Genomic DNA, 22,055 nt, shown 5'->3' with positions numbered 1-22,055 from the left:
CCGGGGATTGGGATCCGACTCTGGCTGCCGTGGAACCAGCCCACCGGCCCCCAACTCCTAAGTGACGGCCACATCAGTAATTCCCTGAAGAAGGGGGAGCAGTGCTGACCGAGCCGCTCGGCCCACCACGCGAGTGCTAACTGAATGCAACGCTTCTCCCTTGAACTCCTGTCAGACATGGTTTTTTCCGTTTCACGCGATGCTGTTCCCCTTTTAGAGGGAGGAGTAGACGAGCAGTGTGTGGGGTGTGGTTGGCGCTCCAGACTGGGAGTTCGTCGATTATTGTTGTTTTCATGATTATTACTGTCGTTGGACCCTATCCTTTCCTCCTTTACCTCTTTATATGGTTAGTGTTTCCCACCGGCCCAGCTGTGTGCCAGACGCCTTCTCCACTACAAGCTTAGGAGGGAGGGCTTCGTGCCTCTCTTTGCAGGTGAGGAATTGGAGACCGGGAGAGGGGAGCGCCCAGATCCTGATGGCGTACTTCACCGTTTTCACATGGATCTGCTATGTAATCCCCAGCCCGATAAAGATGTGAATCCTCTCGAACCCTCTGGCAGGCTTCCCCACCCTCACTAAACTTGCCTTTTTGACTGTTGCAGGACGTCACTTCCGCTCACTACTGAACTCCATAGAAGTGGAATCCCACCGTGTAGTCTTTTGGGTCTGGTATCTTTGTCATCAGTCACCTGAGGGTCTTTTCTGGAAGCTCTGTTCTCTTCCATTGGTGTATTGGTCCATCCTTGCAATAGTACCCCACTGTCTCGATTACATAATTCCTCAGTCCCCTGGCCCTGGCTTCTGGGGTTTGCATGACCTGGGAGCCTCTTTGGTATTCTGAGATGTTGTTGTTAAAGACTGCTGCAGAAAGCCCAGGCTGGGCAGGGGGCGGGGGTGGCCCCTGTGCTGTACTGGGCTGTCGCTGACCACCGGTTGGGAGAAGACTGGGGACAGGCCGGACTTTACAGAAACTAATCTTTTTTTTTTTTTTTAAAGGATTTTATTTATTTGACAGAGAGAGAGATCGCAAGTAGAGAAAGAGAGGAGGAGGCAGGCTCCCTGTCTAGCAGAGAGCCCGATGTGGGACTTGATCCCAGAACCCTGAAATCAGGACCTGAGCTGAAGGCAGAGGCTTCACCCACTGAGCCACCCAGGCAGCCCCTACAGAAACTAATCTTTATGTCTCTTACCATGCGGCATCAGAGCCACAGGCCTCAGGGAAGACCAGTGGGCATGAGTGTGGGTGTGTGTGTGTGTGTGGGGGGGTGGGCACCAGGGAGGGGGAGGTACGGGAGACTCCACTTGGCTGAAGGCTTCTAACAGACTTCTGAGTTCTAAAGTCTCCTGAGGACTGTGGGACTCAGTGAGCTGTCCCTGGAGTGAAGAAGCCCTCCTTAGGACAGCCTGTCTGTGAGTGTTCCTTGAGGAGGGAAGTATGGGACAGCCGGAAGTGACAAGGGACAAATATGTCACCCCATATCCTGGGTGGCAGGGTGTTTAGTGGCATCTTGGCTGCCACACGTGGCAGTCCAAGCTCAGGAAGTGGCTGTAAAAGGAATCGCTTTCCAGGTGGGTGGGGATGGTTCTAGACCCCTCCAACCGCTTGTTAAATTGGGCCCACTCCGCTTCGAAGAGGCCTCCTTGCGCTGCAGCATTCCAGCCTCGCTGGGCCTCGCATGTGAGGACCCGAAGGCCAGTCTAAGTAGCCAGTATGCAAAGACTTGGGTACAGAAGTGTCAGGATGGGAGGCAAGAACCTGAGTTCCAGCCCCTGTTCTGCCAGTGACTTGCTGTGTGACCGTGGACAAATCACTCCCCCTCTCTGGGCCTTGATTTTCTTATTGAAGGCAGTGGATTAGCTAGACTCTAAGGGCACATCCTGCTTGGCTATTTTACACAGCAGTGATTCTTGGCTTGCTGGGAGCAAAGACTTCAACCATCTATTTCACAGTCTCCAGGGGGAGCTTATTTAATAATGCAAATTCCTGCTGTACCCCAGACTGACTCGTCGGAATCTGGAGTGGAAAATGTTGCTAGACTCTGTCTTTTAACAGACTCTTCAGGTGGTTCAGACACTGACTGGAGTCCAGGAACCACCTGCCACAAGGCCAGCGTCCAGACACCGTGCAGCGCTAACCCAAGTGTGCTCATTCCTCCAGGGAGTGTGAGGCCTGGGGTGGATGGGTGGGGGCAGCAGCCTGGTGGGGGAGCTCTTTTGTTTGGATCTGTGCACCTGCCCTGGTGATCATATTTGCCAGTCACATTGAGAACTGGTGACAGTAAAAGTAAAGGTCGAGCAGGAGCACGCTTTCCTAGCCCGGATGGAACCTCCTCAAGCCACAGGACGACTATTGATGGCAGACCTTTTATCGAAGGTTAATTGGATTTCAGTGAGTGTGTGTTTAAGACCCTGCCTGGGCTGAGGCCCAATTGAATTTGTGTGAAATTAGCTAGAGAGAAATGTGACCAGGTAGGGAGTTTGGGGAGGTGGGGATGGGCACTGGGGTCTGGTAGGCAGACACCTGCTGCTCTCTGTGAAGAGTTGGGGAAGGCTCAGAGATAGGGAGCTTGCGAGAGACGCCTGGGGGCCAGCTAGGGGAAGAGAGCAGGGGGCTTCTAGGGGTCACTGGCTGGACTTTGATTCAGTCCCCTGTCTTTGGGATGGCCCTCTTGGTATGTGGTGTGGCCTCCGGAGCCCACCCTTTTACCTCTTCAGGAAGTAAATCTTGCCTTGAGTCAGTGGGGGTGGGAGTGGGGTGGGGATCAGGGGTTCAGCTCATACTTGGAAAGCCTTCCCGTGAATCTTCCTTTTTCAAGACCCCCAGCTCCGGTTTTCAGAGGTGTCAGGGGCCTTCAGTTGCTGAGCATCTCTGGGCTTGGGCAAGCACCAAGCCCCCCTCCCCCACCTCTGCTTGCCAGCCTAGGGTCCAGGTCTCAGTAGCTCTCTGTTCTCCCTCCTCAGCAGAGGCCATCTTGCTCATCTCTTTCTGTCTGTTCTCTCTGTTGCTGGGGGCTCTTTCTACTCTTTGTGTCTTTTAACCTTTTTTGTGGGGTCAGGGAGGGAGTGGAGTCAGCACATGGGTTCAGTTGGCCATGTTTAGCCAGAAGCCCTTGCCATGCTTCTTCCTTCCAGTGCTTTTTTTTTTTTTTTTAAGATGTTATTTATTTGGGAGAGAGAGAGAATGAGAGAAAGAGCATGAGAGGAGAGAGGTCAGTGGGAGAAGCAGACTCCCTGCTGAGCAGGGAGCCCGTTGTGGGACTCGATCCCGGGACTTCAGGATGATGACCTTAGCCAAAGGCAGTTGCTTAACCAGCTGAGCCACCTAGGCACCTCTCCTTCCAGAAGTTTTAAAATTTAAAATTCCGGGTCATTCTGGGAGCCGCGGAAGGGTCTCAGATGTATCTTTCAGCCGTTGTTCCTCGTGCATCTACTGTGTGTGCACATTCTGTGTGAGTGCTGTTCACAGGCGTGCACTGAGTGAGCCTGGCAGAAGGGGAGGCTGGCCAGGGCAGGAGGGGCAGAAGGTGATGCCTGGCTCTGCCATTTGCTGGCCAGGGACCCCTGAATGAGTCACTTAAACTCTGAGTGATTGTCCACAGCTGTGCAGTCGGAGTCTGAACAATACTTACTTCACAGGGACGTTGTGTAGACTTTAGGCTGTGAAGTTGTGTAAGATCATTTAATTAATTGATTAATTATATTTCTTAGGTTATTTATTTGAGAGAGAGAGAGAGCGCCCGAACAGGGGGAGAAGCAGAGGGAGAGGGAGAAGCAGGCTCCCTGCTGAGCAGGGAGCCGGATGCAGGACTCGATCCCAGGATCCTGGGATCATGACCTGAGCGGAAGGCAGATGCTTAACCGACTGAGCCACTCAGGAGGCCCCGAGTGAGCTCATTTATAATCCATGATGTTGTTATTCGCAGAGGCATGTCTTCCTGGGACTCGTCTTTGCCCCCCTCCTTTGCACCTACCTCTGTTGTCCTGGGTAAGTAGATGTGGAAAATGAGCAGCGGTCCTCGACTGAGTGAATAGTGACCCCTGGCCTCGGTCTGTAAGGCCATGCCGCAGTCAGGCACTGGTCTCCCTGCGTTGAATACCACACTTACTTTTCCTCAGTGTCATCTCCCACTTCATGGGCCTCTGGCTTCGTGGTAGAAGGTGCCCAGAGGGCCAGGGGAGCAAAGCTGAAGAGGAATGAAGGATCCTGTTTACCGAAATCTCTAGAAACAAAACATCTCTTCCACCGTCCTCATGTAGAACTCCATGAACATGTCAGACCAAATCTTGAGAAGCACTGGGATGTTCGAGAAAACTTGGTGCCCGAGATGGGCTCCTGGAGATTTCTTTCCCTAGCAACGGGGGTGTTGGAGTGGAGTCAGCCTTCTGGGTCTCTGGTACTGGCTCTGCTGCTTACGAACCATACCGTCTTGGTGAAGCCATTCTCTCTTTGGAAGCCCCAGCTGTCTGTTGTAAAGTGGGGGGCAGGAGAAACACCCATGGGAGTGTTTGATGACTGCAACATGAAGTGTTTGGTGCAGTGGGCCCAGTACGTGCTCAACCCAAGTTGTTATTACGTTGGACTTCCAGCCCTCAGCCCCGCTTGCCAGAAAGAGGAAACGTGTAGGGAAGAAACACTTTCCCCATTTCTTTTTTTTTTTTTTTAATATTTTGTTTGTTTATTTTGACAGGCAGAGATCACAAGTAGGCAGAGACAGGCATATAGAGAGGGGGAAGCAGGCTCCCTGCTGAGCAGAGAGCCCAATGCAGGGCTCGATCTCAGGACCCTGAGATCATGACCCGAGCTGAAAGCAGAGGCTTTAAGCCACTGAGCCACCCAGGTGCCCCCCTTTCCCCATTTCTTATACTGACCCGGGTCAGGTAGAAGTATTTCTCCGGAGTGCCTTGTTGCCCGAAGCAGGGGATGTCAGGTGTCAACAGCTCCTCCTTCACTGTCTTCCATAGTCATGGCTCCTAGGACCCCATGCCTCTGGTCACTGTGACGCTTTGAGTCTGTCTGGCCAGGAGGCCTGAGGAGCCCTTACTGGCCTTGTGTCCTGGCTCTCAAGTGATGTCCCACTGTAAGCCTAACCCAGAGAAGCTTCCAGCGGGCTCCACAATTAGAGTAACTCCCCAGCTTCCTAGAATTCACTTGTAGCACTGTGTGTGGTTGAAGAGGTTCCCGCCTTCACATTCGGGAATTTCATCTCCGTGTTGGCGAGTCCAAGATTGACCCTCTCCACGAATGGATTTGGCCTCGCTGGGCAGCAGCAAGTAATCTGAGGTATATGTATCCCCAGGGAAGTTCCCGGGGGTGGGGTGAGGGCTGAGAGTAAAATCTCGGCGTTTCAGGCTCCGGTGCTTCAAGAAGTCTGGCCGTGAACGGACGGAAGAATGAGGAGAATTTGAATTATGAACCTCTTTATACTTAACATCAGGATACGTATGTGATTATTAATATCCTGCAACCAACCTCCTATTTCTTTGGGAGATCTTGGCCTTGCGTGCACGACACCCCCAAGAACGTAAATAGACTTTCCCTTGGGGGTGGGAATAAATTAATCCATGCAATTATAGAATAATGAAAGCACTTCCAGCCAATTCAAGTTTTGAGAAAAATCCAAAAATAACTCCTTGATTTTAAAGATTATTTACTAAATTAATTCTTTACTCAACCTTTTTATAGATTTCGCTCTCTTTTTTTTTTTTTTTTAACCTCCCCACTGTCAGGGAATGAAGGCATTGTGTAATTACTGAAGTCACTTACATGAATGGCACATTGTTTTTACACAGAACAATGAAGACTTATCACTGAATTTTTTTCTATAAAGAGCTATAGTATAGCTTTAGTTAACAGTGAGTTTCTTGGTTAGAGGAGTGGTCCTGGATTTCCCTCTGAGACCCTTTTCTCCAAATGGAATGCCTTCTTGGATGCCCTGTGGACCTTCAGAGTGTTTTGCTTCAGCCGCTGCCTCCTGGCAGGAGCTTCCGTGCATGTGGAGAGGCAGGACAGAGTGGGTGGTGGACAGCCTGTTCACTGGACCTGGGCCACCTGGGTTTGGAGCCCGGTTTCACTCACTGCTGGCTGGGTGACCAAGCTGCTTTCCCTTTTTCCAATTCTTCCTTCAGCTGTCTACTACAGAAGATGGCTATGAGTTCATGGAAAGTGCCCAGAATGGTGCCTGGCCCCCAGTACTGGCTAATACCATTCTAAGACGTTGGCATTCCCCTGTCTTTACGCAGATGCTACTGTCACAGGGCAACGGGCAGCTTTAGAGGAACAGAACAGATATTTTCCCAAAGAAGATGTACAAGGAGCCAGCAGGTACCTGAAGAGGTGCTCAGCCTCACTCATCGTCAGGGAGATGCAAATCAAAACCCCAAGGAGACATCAGCTCACACCTGTTAGAATGGTCCTCAAGAAGCTAAGAGAGAAAGGTGTTGGCGAGGAAGTGGAGAAGGAAGAATGCTGGTGCCTTCCTAGTGGGAAGGCAAACTGGGTCAGCCACTGTGGAAAATAGTGTGGAGATTCCTCCAAAAATAACAAACGGTAGTACCATATGATTCTGCAGTTCCTGCTGGGTATATATCTGAAGGAAATGAAATCGGTATCCGGAAGACATATCTGCATCCCCATGTTCATTGCAGAATTTACAGATGTTTGCTCTTAATCACGAGACAAAGCTAAACTATAATGGAACGGGGGTGAAGGAGAGGGTTGTGCGCCCAGTGATCGCCTTGGGTTTCTTCTGGGATCCTCCGTGTCTCTCTGAGTAGGAGGGTGCTGGCTGCCTCCTCTGGGCAAATTGGTTCCAAGAAGCTATTTACTGTGACTCTGACAGATGTGAAGAAAAATTACCCAAAATTTAGAAATTAAGGCCAAGAGTGTGCAGTGTATCCTTTTAAAGTCATTCTTGGGCATTGTTCAGGCAGCCTACCGAGGGCTTTTTAATATCTGGGGGAAGGTACTTTTGTTTGACTCTGCTATTGACAATTAATTAAGGGCTCAGACTGAAGTCATACGTCAACCTGTAGATCTTATCTGGTAGAGATGCAAATAGTTCCTGCTCAGTAGAAAAGATAACCTCAGAGGTTACGATTTCCTTATTGCTCTGTGAGACAATAACCAGTTTTATATCTAATCCAGGAATCTTAGTCTCTTATTCCTGTTTAAATTCCCATAAATATGCAGTCCTTCAAAATTCTCGGAACCAGCTCTACCTTCTTATTTGCTCCTTTATTGGTGAATTAAACAATCTTTGACGTGTGTTCATTCTATATTTTTAGGAGTTAAATTTTTAACTTTTTGAAAATTACACTTTGATGAAAGTGATATTGGGTACATTTCCCACTCCCCCAAGTTTTAAATAATAAGCCACCGCATTACAATAAACACATTTGTGTGTCTTACGTAGTAATATAAGTACTTTATAGTGTGTGTGTGTATACACATATATCTATATCTATCTATCTATCTATATGGTATATAGTATATAAAGTGCTTTCCCAGATGTGATCATGTTTTGACCTTGAATGTCGAGGTTACTTCGTGAGGAAGTGGAGCAGATGGAATTAGTCCCCCTTAACAGCAAGGGAATGTAGACCCAGACCGAGAAGGAAGGTGACTTCTAGGTGGCAGGACCAAGATGGCACCAGAGTGACGCTGGCAGTCTCAGCTGGTTTTCCCTCTTGTCTGTGCCTGCTGTCTCTATCTATGTGAAATCTGGTTAAAGTGAACATCAGGAACATCTCCCAAATGGCAAGACACCCAAGTAGGAGCAGCTGGATGGGGTATTGAAATGGGGAGGCCATTTGATGGCTTTCCTTGTGTATGTAGGAGCTACAGTTAGCAGCACCTCTCCCTCCTCTGGCAGCAGCTCACTCCTTGTGGGCAAGGGCTCCCCCATCCTGAGTCCCCAGACCCCTAGGGTCCATCTTTCAGTGTGGTAAGAGGGGGCCCAGAGCGATTAGCAATATTTCAGAAAGCTCAGGGGAGATCATATATCTCTCCATGACAGGTCTGCCCAGACTAAATGAAATGTCATTTCTCTGCTGTTGGCTGGCATTCTGTCGGCTCAGTCCGGCTGTACTGCTTATCTTGAGCTGATCAGGAGCCCTGCTTGGACCTTATATGCGTCCTTGACAAATAAAAATGAATTATTACTTAATAAATGCAATTGGTTTGGTAAAGGCAGCCTTTCAGAGCATGGCTCCATGGAGCTCCAAAGGGCCTAACAAAAGGGCTTCTCAAAAGGGGCCTTGCTGGCTCAGCCAGGACCAACTCTCTGAGGAAACAGAAAATGGTGGCCCTGGGGGAGATGACATCTTAGCCCGAGGTTGAGAACTTGACCTGGGGCAAAGTTCTCCAAGGGCCTGGAAAGTATGGGGCATTCATTTCATCTACTGCAACATCGGATAGGTGTCAGGATTCAGACAACCTCTTTACTGAAGCTGAGAGAAGCAACTTGTTAAGGTCACAAGGTTCACTTGAGAAGTGTAGAGGTTGGCATGAGCCTGTAGGTAGTAGTGTGGTTGCTGGGAGGCGGTGGGGTCACACCTGGCTCGAATCCTGGCTCTGTGTGTAGCCCAGTGGCCCTGTGTAAGTTGAACCTTGAGGAATCACAGCTCCTTATCTGCAAAATGGGCATCATAATTGTACCTGCTTTTTAAACCGATGCAAGGATGTCAACTATTGCTATAGTGGGGTTATTCTTAAAGATTTATTTTGCGGGTCAGAGGAGATTCATGGGGTCAGGATAAGCATCAAGACAGGAACCACAGCATCTCAAAAAACACAGACAAGGATCTCATTCATATTGAAGGTGGAGTCCTATATTCACATGTTTGGCCTGTTATAGGTTAAGTGGATGCATTGTAGAGCTGGTTGACAGTACGTATATTATACCCCAATAAAGCTGTTTAACAAAATAGAGCCAGTCTCTGCCATCTTGGGAGTTTATAATAGTGGGCTATGTGGTCATTAATCAAATAATGACTCAAATAATGTGCTCGCCTCATGAAAGAAAAGTATGGAGTTCTATGAGAGTTTGTGGCAAGAGAACCTCATCTAGGCTGGGAGGTCAAGAAAGGCTTCTCCAGAGAGGTGATGCTGAGCTAGGATGGGAAGGAAGAGAGGAGTGAACTAGGTGAAGGGGAGATGGGAGAAAGGCTTTTGGCAGAGGGATGATCATGTGCAAAGGCCCTGAGGTAGGAAAGCACAGGGCCATGGGAGAAGAGAAAAAGAGCAGAGGTGGCCGTAGCGTCACGGTGGTACGAGATGAGACCAGGGAGGGAAGCTGGGCCTCATTGTGCAGGGCTTTATAGGCCAAGCAAAGGAACTGAGCCTTCATTTTAAGACCCTACTCCAGGGTTCCTGCACCACCCAGGGACCCCGGCTCCTCTTCTCTGGCTGGGATATGTTCAGTAGGGACCATGGGTTCTGGCAGGGACTGAGAGCAGTGTCAAGGGCAGAATGTGTCCTGGGGTGTCAGCTTTATGAGTTGAGCTTCTCTTTGTCCTCTGGAAACCCATTGGCAGACCATCTGTGGGCCCAGGTCTGGCGCTATTCAGCAGCTGTTCCCTAGCTGGGAAGAGGCTTTTAGCTTTAATAAAAAGAGAGTAGAGATAAGAAGACCGCCTCGGCAGGGAGGGCAGCAGTGACAGGATGATTTAAATGGCCTCTCAGTGTCATTTCTTCTGTGCAGACCTCATAAATCAGATTAACATTGGGCTCTGACAGGGAGGTGCGAAGGGAAAGGGGCCTGAGGGAGAGGGGAGCAGGGCTTGTGACCTGGTTCCTCCTGGGCCTGCCTTGGAGCTGGGGAGTGCCAGGGGCCTGTATCCCTCACTCACAGCCCAGCCCCCTAGCCTTGCTCTTCGGAGAAGGGGATGTTGGGATGACCCCACTCCCACCCCAGCTTTCCAGCCCATCCTCAGCTTTGGGGAGAAAATGACGAGATTGGGAAGAGAATAAGAAAGAGAAGGATCTGGAAAGAGTAGAGGGTGGGGGTTGGGGTGGGAGTTACAGTCTCCAGAAATGCTAGAAGCAGTGGTTCTACCTTGCTGTGTATTACAATCACCTCGGGAACTTGACAACGGATGCTGATGCCTGGGGCTGACCTCCAACACTTCTGAGTTCTAGGTGACCCTACATGCAGCTGACGTTGAGAACTGGGGTTAGAACTGAACTTCTGTCTTAAACTCAAGAACTGTGTGATCACAAGCCATCATTCCTGCCATGACCGCCCAGGCCCACCCAGCCTTCCTCTTGAAAGTGACTGGATTCAGGGGCCAAAGTCGAAGTGTCCAAGACAGGTGTTAATGCGGCCTAACTCCCACCCATGTCCCTCCTCTTTCAGATCTCACGCCACCTGGGCAAGATGTATAGTGAGATGATCTTTGTCAATGGCTTCGTGCACTGTGACCCCCACCCTGGCAACGTGCTGGTGCGGAAATGCCCGGGCACAGGGAAGGCGGAGGTAGTCCTGCTGGACCATGGGCTCTACCAGGTAGGAGACACCATTCCCACCTGGCCAGCCCAGGCTCTCTGGGCCTGCCTGGGATTGGAGCTTGCTCAGTTCCCCGATTGGCGACAGACACAGGAGGCAGAGAGCCAGGGTGGATGGAGAGGCCCTACCCTACCCTGCCCCTAGGGCTGCCATTTTGTGCAAGTCCCGTCCACGAGCTGTCTCCAGTCCAATAAGGTTGGTGATACCTCCTTTACCACCTGCAGTGGAAGTAGACAGGGAGGTGCCTGGGGCTGTGTGGGTGCTTTTCAGCTGTAAACACCGTGCTTCCCTGGGAAGCCCGGGCCAGCCTGCTGGGAAGTAAGCTGCCCTTCGATGAGCTGGGACTTCGGGGGAAGGGGGCCACTCAGCCCCAGGGAGGAGGTAACGTGCAGTGGGAAAGGGGGCCCAGAGCTGGTAGGGGCTCAGTGGGCCTGGCCTCTGGCCTCTGGAACTTGGAACTCATCTGGTCCGCATGAGCCATGAGCTCCTGCCTGGAAGTTGCAAAGTTCACTGCCAATGCCTAGACCCAGGGCCTATTCTGAGTCCACAGCAGACAGTCCTGGAGAGGTTTTCGCAATGGTCTCCTGCTCTTCCCCTCAGAGCCCTGATCTCATCTCCCCAAATCTTGGCCACTTTGAAAGGCTCAGTGAATGGGGACATGAGTTTAAGGTAGGCTAGCTGCTGTCACACAACCCTCACGCGTGTGATCGCCCAGGCACAACAGATGTCTAATTACTCGTTCACAGACCTGTCCCGGGTAGATGGAGGTGTCAGCAGGCAGGGGCTGACTGAGGCTCTGCTGCTGGGCTTCCCTGGGGGTGGTCTCCTCATCCTCCAGCAGCGGTGAGGGCTTGGAGGAGCACACATGGGAAGGTTTGCAGGAGCTGAACATGGGGTTCTGCCACGTTGCGTTGGTTGGAGGTCAGGCAGAGCGCTGCACCTAACTAGGAGGGAGGTGGGGAGTGTGACTTTGGTGGGCAGTTAGTGACTGCCACCACTCAGGACCGAGGCTGGCCAAACAGTAGCCTTCACTTTGGACCCTCAGGGATGGCTGACCTTTGGGGGAGAAGCGGATCATGCAGAGGGGCTCTGGTCTTCAACAGTCCCCCTTCGCAGTGTCACACCAATTAGGGGCTAGGTCTCTCATGGGGACAGGAGGCTCAGGTCCTGCCACACAGCTCCCCACCTCAGGTGCTCACCGATGAGTTCCGCCTGGATTACTGCCGCCTCTGGCAGTCGCTGATCTGGACTGACATGGAGAAGGTGAAGAAGTACAGCCAGCGCCTGGGGGCCGGGGATCTCTACCCCTTGTTTGCCTGCATGCTGACTGCCCGGTCTTGGGACTCCGTCAACAGGGGCATTGGCCAAGCCCCGGTCACTGCCACAGAGGTAGGTGGCGGTCCCATTCTGGCCTTGCCTTCTCTTGAATGCGAGGCGTAGGGCCAGGGGTGGCCTTTGGACCCTGTCCAGTCCAGGGTCTGGGGTTCTGGGCTGGTGGGCTGTGGCCATGGGGCAGTGGGCAACAGTGGAGATCTCCTGGAGGAGAAGCATTCCTGGATGCAAGGAGGGAGCGGGAACAGTGTCTCACTGTGTCCTCCCTGGCCTCAGCAACCCGTTCATGGTAACCTTGTAATCCACACTGCTGTGGCTTTTGCTCTAACCCAAGATTTCAGGCTTCCACCAAGTTCTCCTCTAGGACTTTCGGGAATCCCCAGGGACTGTCTCATCAGTAAGTCAGGCTCCTCTGTGCCCCTTGCAAACTTCCTGTATGCCTCCCTACTTGGGGGGGGGCACCTCAGTTCCTCATACAGCACTGAGCCACTTGCCCCATTGTACTCCCCGAGTGTGTGGCAAATAGCTTTTTCAGTCTCTCTCTGTAGCTCATTCTCCACTGGATCTAGACAAGAATCCCATGGAGCCTGGGCTGAGACTGGTCCAGGAGCCCCTCCTCCCTGTACTCCCAGCCACCTCCTTCCCAGACTCTTCATTCTGTCTTGGAATTGGCTTATCTTCCCAATCCTTCCCTGTGCCAGATCCGTGCAGACTTGCCCATAGCCACGTGGGGACCGCTTAGACTCTGCCGAGGCCCGGGCCCACCGCAAGGGACAGGTCCCACTTGTGCAGTCAGAAAGACCTGGGTTCTAGTTCCAGCTCCTGCTTTTCCTGCTGGCATGACCTTAGATGGTTCTCATCACACCTCTGAGCCTTGTAGTCCTCCCCTGTAAGCTGCTTTGTGATGAGGGCCTTATGGAATGGTTGGATAGAGTCTTAAACAATGTCACAAAGAGACCACCTCTCACCATCTCTTGGCTCTGCTTTCCTGCAAACGGACATCATTCCCCAGCAAGCTTGGTGGCCGTGATTACTGCCAGCAGCCCCAAGCTTTAAAGCTTGATATCTCAGAAGAGAGACCATCTCCCTCCTTTGTTAAATAGGGATGATAATTTCTATTTTATTGATAATGTATGTAAAGTGCCTCCCTATGGTTCCTGAAATTTGTTCATTGAACAAACATTTGTTTTTGCTGGAACCGAGACCGGGTGCTGGGGATCCAATGATGAACAGACAGACAGGCCTTCCATGATGTGCACTGTGCTTGAGGGAGACAGACAGTAAACAAGTGAAGAAATTGCAGGTTGCAGACACTGGAGGCAACAGGCAGGGTGAGTAATGGGGGGGAGGGCTGTAGATTGGGTGCTCAGAGAACTTTCTGAGGATTCTGGAGGACAAGGAAGGCAGCAGCCTCAGGCAGAGCTTGGAGAAAACATTCCAGGCAGAGGGCACAAGATATGCCAGGACAGGGAGAGAAAGTGTTGGCACCATCTGGAGTGTGGAGAGGTAGGTGCTGGAACGAGAAGAATTTGGGGTGCTGGGCAGAGAGGGCTTCGCTTGGGGCCTCCCAAGCCACGGGAAGAACTTTGGGATAGTTCTCAGTACAAAGAAAAGCCTTTGACAGGTTTCAAGCAGGAGAAGAGTGTGCTCAGAGTTGTTATTTTAAGTATCTGGAGGGAACAAGATGAGCAATGGGGCAGCTGGTGGGTAGGCTGGGAGGTGATGGGGGCGCAGACCACGCTAAAGGCAGAGGAGGTGGAGGGAAGTGGATGAGCCTTACTGCTTTGGATGCAAGACTGAGAGGCCCTTCTTTCGACTTGGGTGTAGAGAGGAGGCAGAGGGAGGGGTCAGAGTTGCATCACACCTTTTTGGGGTGAGTTATAGGGTAGGGGAGCTACTTCCTGGCACAGGGAAGACTTTGGGAATGACATAGTTGGGGGGTGGGAGGCAGGAGTTAGAACATTCACATGGGGGCATCGTGGGCAGACAAGCTTGGAGCTCAAGGACATAAACTTGGGAGTCCTCAGCATGTACGTGGTATGTAAAGCCTCAGGGATGGACACAATCGCACGGCACACAGTAGGTATTTAGTGTATGGTACGTGTTTTCATTAACCAAGTTAGGATCTTATTTTGCATTTTCACTCATTTATAAAGACCCAGCAGAAATGCTACCATGTTAGTCTGCCTGGGTTGCTGGTAGAACACCGCTAGCTAGGTGGGTTTGTACAACAGAAATCTGTTTTCTCACAGTTCTGGAGGCTGGAAGTCCAAGACCAAGTCATTGGCGGGTTGATTTCTGGTGCAGCCTCTCTTCCTGACCTGCAGATGGCTGCCTTCTTGCTATGTTCTCTTATGGCCTTTCTTCTTCATGGACACACTCCTGGTCTCTTTCTCTCTTTCTAAGGACATCAGTCCTGTTGGGCTAGGACCCCACCTTTATGAAGTCCCTTCACTTTGATTACCCCTTTAAAAGGCCTTGTCTCCAAATACAGTCACACTGGGGTTAGGACTTGAACATCGTGGTCTGGGAGAGACACAGTGCAGTCCGTAGCGCCAGCCAGGAAGCCTCTCCTCTTCATCTTTGCCAAAAGTGGCCCCTTAACACTTGTATCACTCATGGGCGTGCACTGTAGACTCTCTCGAGGAGGAGCTGTTTGTGTCCTTGTATGACTTCTCCAGCTAGTTGGTGAGTACTTGGGAGGCGAGAATCCTGTCTTGTATGTCTTTCTATAAGGTCCCTGCAGTCTTGGGACCACCTCTAACAGAGGGGTGTTCAAGTAGGTTCTGCAGACATGGACTCTAGTTGCTCACTTTGGACAAAAAGCCAGTGAGAGAATAAACTTGGCCACTGCAGGCCAGCCCCAGTCCAGCCTCTGAGATGTAAGGGCTCGGTTTTCCTGAGTCTTAGTCTCATTGAGAATGTGGGGACCCCTCAGCATTGTGTCAGGGAAGATGTTTTCCAGCTACAAATGGCATAAACATTTAGGCATCTGTTCTGTCCACAGCAAGACGCCTGGAGGTGAGTGGGTCCAGCCTGGTTAATTGAGCTGGTCAGAAGCTCTGGGCTTTGGGCTGACTCTTAGGGTTCTGCTGGGAGAGTTCCAAGCTTTATACTTTTATTCCCTGATGTCCAGGGGTGGGAATTAGGGGCCATTTCTTCTCATATATTGTTTCTTAAAAACAGGAAAACCTTTTCCAGAAGTCCCCCGACAGACTCCCCCTTGGTCTCATTGGCCAGAATTGTGTCTCATGTCCATGCCTGAGCCAATCACTTGGCAGAGGCCTTGTGCTCCGAGCTGACAATCTCGGAGATCAATCAAGATCCCCCCCTGGGGCTAGGGAGAGGCTCTGCCTCCCTGAAGAGCACAGCCCCAAGGGGTCAAGTGAACAAAAATGGGGTTCGTTTGTCAGAGGAGAATGGGGAATGACTGTTGGGTAGACACCCAACGGGGTCTACTTCAGGCAGCCACCATCGGGGTAGTCCGAGCTCGAGGAGATGCCCCCTAGAGGGAGTCTGGCTGGGTACAGGTGCCTGCCTTTGCTCTGGGAGTTGCTGAGAGGGACTGTCTCCAGGCCAGTCCCAACTTTGCGGAGTGTGTCCCTGTGGTGAGCAAAGCCTTGATCTGGCCGTAACCCTCAGGCAGGCTGACCCACAGCTGTGGTGGAAGGCGGCGGGGAGACAGCAGCCTCAGTGTCTGGCTTCGTGTTCAGATCCTCCAATCTGATAGCTCCTGCCTGAGGGACATTTCGAGTTTCACAGCAACTCAGTTATCAGCAGCACACACGTGTTCTGGAAAGGGCTGAGAGTCCTGCTTGTGCCGCAGAAGGCGGCCACGTGGGGAAACCTCTGGCAGCACTGCTGGGCCCCTCTTGTGACTTCGATTAGCACCAAGCATCTCCCCATTCCTTATCTCTGCTGATCCTCTTGGTCCTGCTGGGAGGTGGGCACAGAGGGTCTGACCATTTCCAGTGTTTGGATGAGGACATCGGGTTAGAAGAGGTGAAAGGACTTACCCAGGGTCACAGTCGCACTGTGAGGTGAGAGGCAGTAGAGCCTGGTGGGGAGGGCATGGGCTTGGGAGCCAGACTGCAGGAGTTCAAATCCCGATTCACCACTTAGTAGCTGTGGCCCATCGGTAGGTTGTCTAACTTCTCAGTGCCTCAGTTTCCTCCTCTCAAATGGGGGTGATATACTTGCCTGATAGGGTTGTTGTGAGGATCAAATGAATTAATTCCCACAAGCATTTTCTCTGGGGACAGAAAAGAGGTCAGAGGTGTACTGTTGTGCTCAGGGCTCTGGCCAGAGGCCATTATTTGCCCAGAGTCTTGCAGAGTTCAGGGACAGGGAAGGGTGGGAGGACAGACCTCATGCTCAGACACAAGGGTGGGGGTAAGGGCTAACCCTGGCTCCTGCTCTTTGGGTCTTGGGACCTACAGCCCTGGGCCAGCTGAGATGGGCTCCAGCATAGAGACAGTGATGGGCAGTGGCTGTGTGGGCAGCAGGGGCTTTGGGAAGGTCTGGTGGGGTGCAGAGTCAGGCAGGGTATGGAGCTGGGTTGGGGTCAGGAGTTCAGGTCTGTGAACTGCACCAGCCTGGGCTTGGCTGAAGGGATGGGGGACATGATTCAGCAGATACCAGCTCCCAGGGCTCCTTCTAAGCCTGGCCTGAAATTGGTGGCAAGTGGAAGAGGCCTTGGAGAGTAACACACAGGTGAGCCCTGGGCTGAGAGACTGGCTAAGTCCAGCCTCAGCAAGGGGTTGGGGAGGAAGCTGACTTCCTGCCCCAGTCCGTACAAGCTTGTGGGCCTGGAGCAAGGGTGCTGGTGACCGCGGGGGGCTGGGAATGGCAAGGGGCCTTGCTGACGTGCTCTTGTCCTGTGTCTAGGGCTTGCTCAGAAGCTGGGGTAAGGTGTCTCCTCCACGTCTGTTGGACTGCAGAGCCCCTTGTGCTGAGCTCCCCCCCGGGGAGGTTCCTGGCAGTGCTGAGGCAGCTGTGCTGGGAGCTACCTCCTGGAGGGTCCTTGTGGCCTCTCCGCCCCAGGCTGCCCTGACACCTCCCCCCCTGGGCCCCACTGTCCACTCCAACTCTCCACGTCTGTCTCTCTGTTGCGCTTCAGGACGCGGAGATCCGCAACAACGCGGCCAACTACCTCCCCCAGATCAGCCAGCTCCTCAACCACGTGCCCCGCCAGATGCTGCTCCTCTTCAAGACCAATGACCTGCTCCGTGGCATCGAGGCCGCCCTGGGCACCCGGGCCAGCGCCAGCTCCTTCCTCAACATGGCACGCTGCTGTATCAGGGCGTTGGCCGCGTGAGTGCGGGCTCCAGCCTCCCTTCCCCTCCCAGCTCTCTTTGCCTGCCCCGCTAGTTGGGGGGGCAGTCCCGGTTACCTCCACTTTCTCCCACCAGTCCCTAGAGCCCTGCCTGAGGTCCCCAGTTGCCAGCTCCCTCTGGAGGAAGGGTTTAGGACGGGAAATGACTCTAGCAAAGTCCCTGGTTCCGGTCCGTGTGTTTGAGTGGTCCAGAGAGCTACCTGTAACTTTGTCAGATTGATGGGTTCTGGGACATCACCCTCCTAGTTCAGCTTTCCAAGCGATTCTTATCCTCAGTAAATTTTGAAACATTTTCTGAGAGTCTCGGTCCCACCCAAATGTCCACTGGACTGGGAATCCTGATGTTCATCCCATCTCTAACTGGTCCCAGGACCTGTCTCCCCAGCATTGGCTGGGCTGCAAGGCCAATGTTCTTTCCTCGCAGGTGTGGCCGCGACTCGGGAGTGTTGCCAGCAGGCTCACGGGGGATCTCAGACCTTTTTAGATGCCTCAGGACCTTTAGAGTGGTGAGGGAAGGAAGGTGCTTCCTCAGGGAGATATTGCTGGAGTAGTGAGGGTTCTAGGCCCTTTTTCCTGAGTGTGCAGAAACATGGGAAGGGCCATGCCCTGGCTGAATTTTCTCATCTGAGAGGGGAGCCCAAGACTGGGGTCAGATGCTATCCATCCTGTGCAGGGAGTGTTTCGTTCTGGCAAAGTGTCTGGTGAAGGGAGCATTGGCCACATATCTCCTGTACCCATGATCAAATATTGAGTTAGATTATAGCAAAATAGACTGCACAAAAGGGCTGAACATGATTTATTCTTCCTTTGAGGGTTCTGGAAATGAGGTCTCAAATGGGTCATTATCATAAACACCAAATTCCATCCCGTCCTTTTGTTAGTGCAGAAGGAATTGAGCTGTGGGCTGACTCCATACTGGGCTTAGCCTCTCAGGACCATCTGACCTAGTTTCCAGGTGCTTTAGCCTCAGAAAGTTTGGGAAAGCTTTCATATTTGGGTTTGGGAGGTTCAGGATTGGCATATATTTACTAAACATACAGAAAAAGGGAAACATTGGAATGTTCTACCCAATGGGTCCTCTAGGTCTTTGATGCCCTGTGAAACAGCTGCTTTTGTTCATTCCACTTATCTGGAAAGCTCCTATGGAGTAGTTGAGTTCCTCTGGTCGCTGGGTGGGCAGTGCTAGGATCACTTAACCAGGAGTCACCCACTAGGGCAGGGGTCTGGTGAGTAGGCTAAGCCATGATATTCCATTGTTCTAAGTGGTAATGAGTGCTTCTTCCTCATTTATCTCTTGTTCTCTCCTTCCTTCTTGTCCCTCCTACAGGCACAAGAAGAAGAACAGCCGCTCACTCTTCAGAAGGACACAGATCTCTTTCAGAGAAGCCTTCAACTTATGGCAGATCGACATTCATGAACTCATTCTGCGTGTGAAGGGATTGAGGTTGGCCAGCTGGGTCTTGGCCCTACTTTGCCGGATGTTGCCCACTTCATACTGAGCGGATCTCCTGTCCCCCTTTCCCTTTCCAGGGTGACTCTGTGGTGGGCAAGTGGAATTTTCACTCTTCACTCTTCTGTCATGTCTCCACCCAGGTGCCCTGTGTCTGTCACATGGTAGCCTGGAGCCCTACAGTCATTGTCTGTGGCACCATTATACTCCACCCTCAGAATCCCTCTCCTCAACTGTGGCCCTTGTCTCATAGGCTACACAAGCTGTCCTATGCAAGAAGTTTCTCTCCTTATCCAGGGAGATGGCATAAACAGTGTTTCCCACTGCTGGTGGGCGCCATTGGGCTGGATGTCCCCTTACTTCCGGTAACCATTCCTCCTGTCAGGATGGACCATGAATCCCACTGACTTCCTACATGAATTTCTATATTTAACTGATGGGAGGTTTGATTTTGTTGGAAGAGAGCAGAGTTTCTGAGCTTGCTCGGAATGGATTCCCTCTCCTTGCCCTGTCGCTCCCAGAGGTATCATACCTGAGCAAGGTGGCTTGGCATCTGAGGCATGAGTTCACTGCTATTATGGTGACTACTCTGATGTTTTATGTACTGTGTTTCAATAAAAATCCCTTCAGGGTTACAGGGAAGGGCTTTGTTGCTGGGATTTTTATTCTAGATCGGGAGTGAATCCACATTGGCCGTTAGGTAAGAGTGGGCCTGGATGCTGTGGGCCACTGTGTTCTACTTGGCACCTGGCCCCTGTCATCCTTCCAGCCTTTCCCTGTGTGACCACTTCCTGCCCCTTGTAGGTGTTTTTTCCCTTCTAAGACTCTGAGACTTTGGAGAAGTTAAGAAGCCCAACTCAGTTTAGGGCCAGCAACTCAGAGGCTCTGCTGAAACCTCTGACTTGGGTTTCCCTGGGTTCTCACCACATTCCCTGTGAGCTGGCTTTGTTCTACTCCTCGCTTCCTGCCTTGGGTTCATCATTTGATGCCACCGTCCTGGAGACTGTAGTGTAAGCCTCAACCACTGTGGGTAGGGTTCCACTCTGAAATCTCCCTGTCGCCTGTCTGGGCTCCATGTCTCCACCTCTTGCACCTGCCAGAGCTGCCCCGCCCCCACTCCCTCATCCGCTCCTGTTCCTGGGACTTCCCCGAATTCCTGCTGTCACTCCAGGGAGCCCGAGAGACCCCGTATTTGGCAGGTCCTTCTATCACTGAGCTCACAGACAGTCATTGTATTTGAGTCTCTCTGATCTTACTTCACCTCGTTCACAGGGACAGGAAACTGCTAAATCGGAGCCTCCTCTTCTCTTTATTCCCAATACAACAAGCAGATTTTCCACTGACCAGAGATGATTTGCAATGCCTTTATTTCCTAAAAGAATTAATTGTTCTTGGTGACCAGTTGGATGCACCCAGAGACCTGAGAGAATAATTTGCAAGATCTGTTATTAATCATGAGGATACATGCTGCATATTATATTTTATGGTGTCTTTTATAGCCACTGAAGTAAATATAAATGTCCTTTTTGTTCAAGGTAATGGTTACTTGCTTTTCACTTTTAGTGTAATGGTTGGCTTCCTGCTGCCCTGGGATCTAAGACACCAGCATGTTACCAGTGAGCCCAGCACCCAGGACAGTTAACAACCAGGGAACCCACCCAGGACAGAGAACCTGAGAGAGTTTGGGGTTTAGGGCAATCTGAAAGTAGGAGGGAAGTTAGTAGATGATTTTTGAGTGTCTTCCTCGGGGAGAGACCGTGCTGGGCTCTTTGTAAATACGTTACATCATTGAATTGTCCCACCAGCTCTGTGAGGGGGAAGGGTCATGAATCTCATCCTATAGAAATGGGAATCAAGGCTCAGAGAGGATTAGTAATTTCCCTAAGGTCACACAGCCCCTAAGTAGGGCTCCGTGCTTTGTTTTTTATTCCCCAGTGCTGTAGATCTAGATCACACTCGCTCTTTGGCCTGTCAAATGTTCCTGAATCGAGTCTCAAAAACCCCAATATCAGGAGGGATTGGGTTTTCTGTGGAGGTAGGGGGGAGTCCAGCGTATCCGCGCGGCCCAGGGCAGGAGCTGGCCCACTGTGGCCTGCATGCGGTTCTGACCCCGGCCTTCAGGAGTCAGGGCCGAGCCCACAGGCTTCAGGCATAGTTCCTGGAAGATGGTCCTCACTTCAGACACAAGCTGCAGGTGTGGGGGGTTTGCCAGGCCATGTGAACTTCTGACCAACTGGCTTCAAATGTGGGCATTCCCACATACCCCCAGACTCAGGGATTTGCTAGAATGGACTGAGAACTCAGGAAAGTAATGTACTTGGGATTACAGTTTGATCAGGACCAGCCAAATGGAGAGACACGTAAGGCAAGGTCTAGGAGGATCCTGAACGCAAAACTTCCACGTCCTCTCCCATGGCATCAGGACACGTCACCCTCTCAGCCTATCGGTGTGTTCACTGAGCCTCAGTGTTAAGGCTCTTTATCGGGATTTCCTCACATAGACACCATTGACTGAATCATTGATCACATGATTGAACTCAGTCTCCAGCCTGCCCTTCTGTCCCCTCCTTGAAGAAGGTGGGCTGATATGACCCTTTCCTGGGTCCTCTAGTTAAAACTCAGGTGTGATCCAAGGGGTGTATCCGGAAAAAAAAGGTACTCCTATGGTTGAGAAATTCTGAGGAGTTACAGTTATCTCCCAGGAGCTGCGGACACAGACCAGATTCTTTATTATATAATAACCACTCGGGGATCTTGTTCTGTCCCCTTGGCCTGAGGTATGTCTGTATGGACTGACTGCGGGCCTGTGCCTTCTGGTTGGCTTGGGTGGGGCCATATCTGGAGCCCAGATATGGTCTCTCTTTCTCTATTCTGTGGGTCAGCGACAACATGACTGAGCTTCTGGGTGGGACCTTGCTCTGATCCCTTCTCTCGCCTCTGGAACTTGCCTTGAATTGATTTGGACTGGATGCTTCCCAATAAAAGTCTGTGACTTTTTTCCTCTCAGCAGTGACAATGTCACATTGGAAAGTCACCACCAACTTATTTTAAAGACTGTTTTCCCTTTTAACACTTAAATACTTACTCAGTTTAGGTGTGGGCTTCTTTGATTTGGGCAGCATGGATATTTTTTCCCCTTCCTCTTTTCAGGCAGAGTAGAGAGAAATGCCAACTCTGTGGCCATGTGTTCTAGAGCCTCTCCGGTATGATGCTCAGTTCACGGGAAATTGAGAATCCGCTAAATAAACATGCCAGTATCTAAAATCTCAGAATTCTTTATCTTCAGGGCTGTTGAAATCTGTATATGAAAAATAAACTACACGTGGCCCTCCTTCTCCCTTAGGAATATTGTGTCTGATTGTCATGTTAATTTTGACAGCACTCCAAGCCCACTCCCCAGGCCTCTAAGAATGTATGCAGCCCATGAATGTCC

The 22,055-nt window shown here is 51.4% G+C and overlaps 1 protein-coding gene across 5 annotated transcripts in view; it reads left to right on the top strand.

Moving 5' to 3' along the window:
- Positions 1-20,183, top strand: part of LOC111148634 (aarF domain containing kinase 1) — a 121,181-nt gene extending 100,998 nt beyond the window's left edge. For 4 of the 5 annotated variants that reach the window (XM_022505385.1, XM_022505380.1, XM_022505383.1 and 1 more), the window contains 4 exons: positions 10,356-10,505; positions 11,697-11,894; positions 16,957-17,150; positions 18,500-20,183. In XM_022505385.1, the coding sequence (XP_022361093.1) occupies positions 10,356-10,505; positions 11,697-11,894; positions 16,957-17,150; positions 18,500-18,671 (714 nt within the window). In that variant the 3' untranslated portion in view covers positions 18,672-20,183. The remainder of the gene's footprint in view (positions 1-10,355; positions 10,506-11,696; positions 11,895-16,956; positions 17,151-18,499) is intronic. The other variant, XM_022505384.1, reaches the window with a different exon arrangement.
- The last annotated feature ends 1,872 nt before the right edge of the window (positions 20,184-22,055 follow it).

This window comes from Enhydra lutris, unplaced genomic scaffold, assembly GCF_002288905.1.
Source record: "Enhydra lutris kenyoni isolate GAN:26980312 unplaced genomic scaffold, ASM228890v2 scaffoldscaffold20, whole genome shotgun sequence".
NCBI lineage: Eukaryota > Metazoa > Chordata > Mammalia > Carnivora > Mustelidae > Enhydra > Enhydra lutris.
This window is presented reverse-complemented; position numbering and strand designations above follow the sequence as displayed.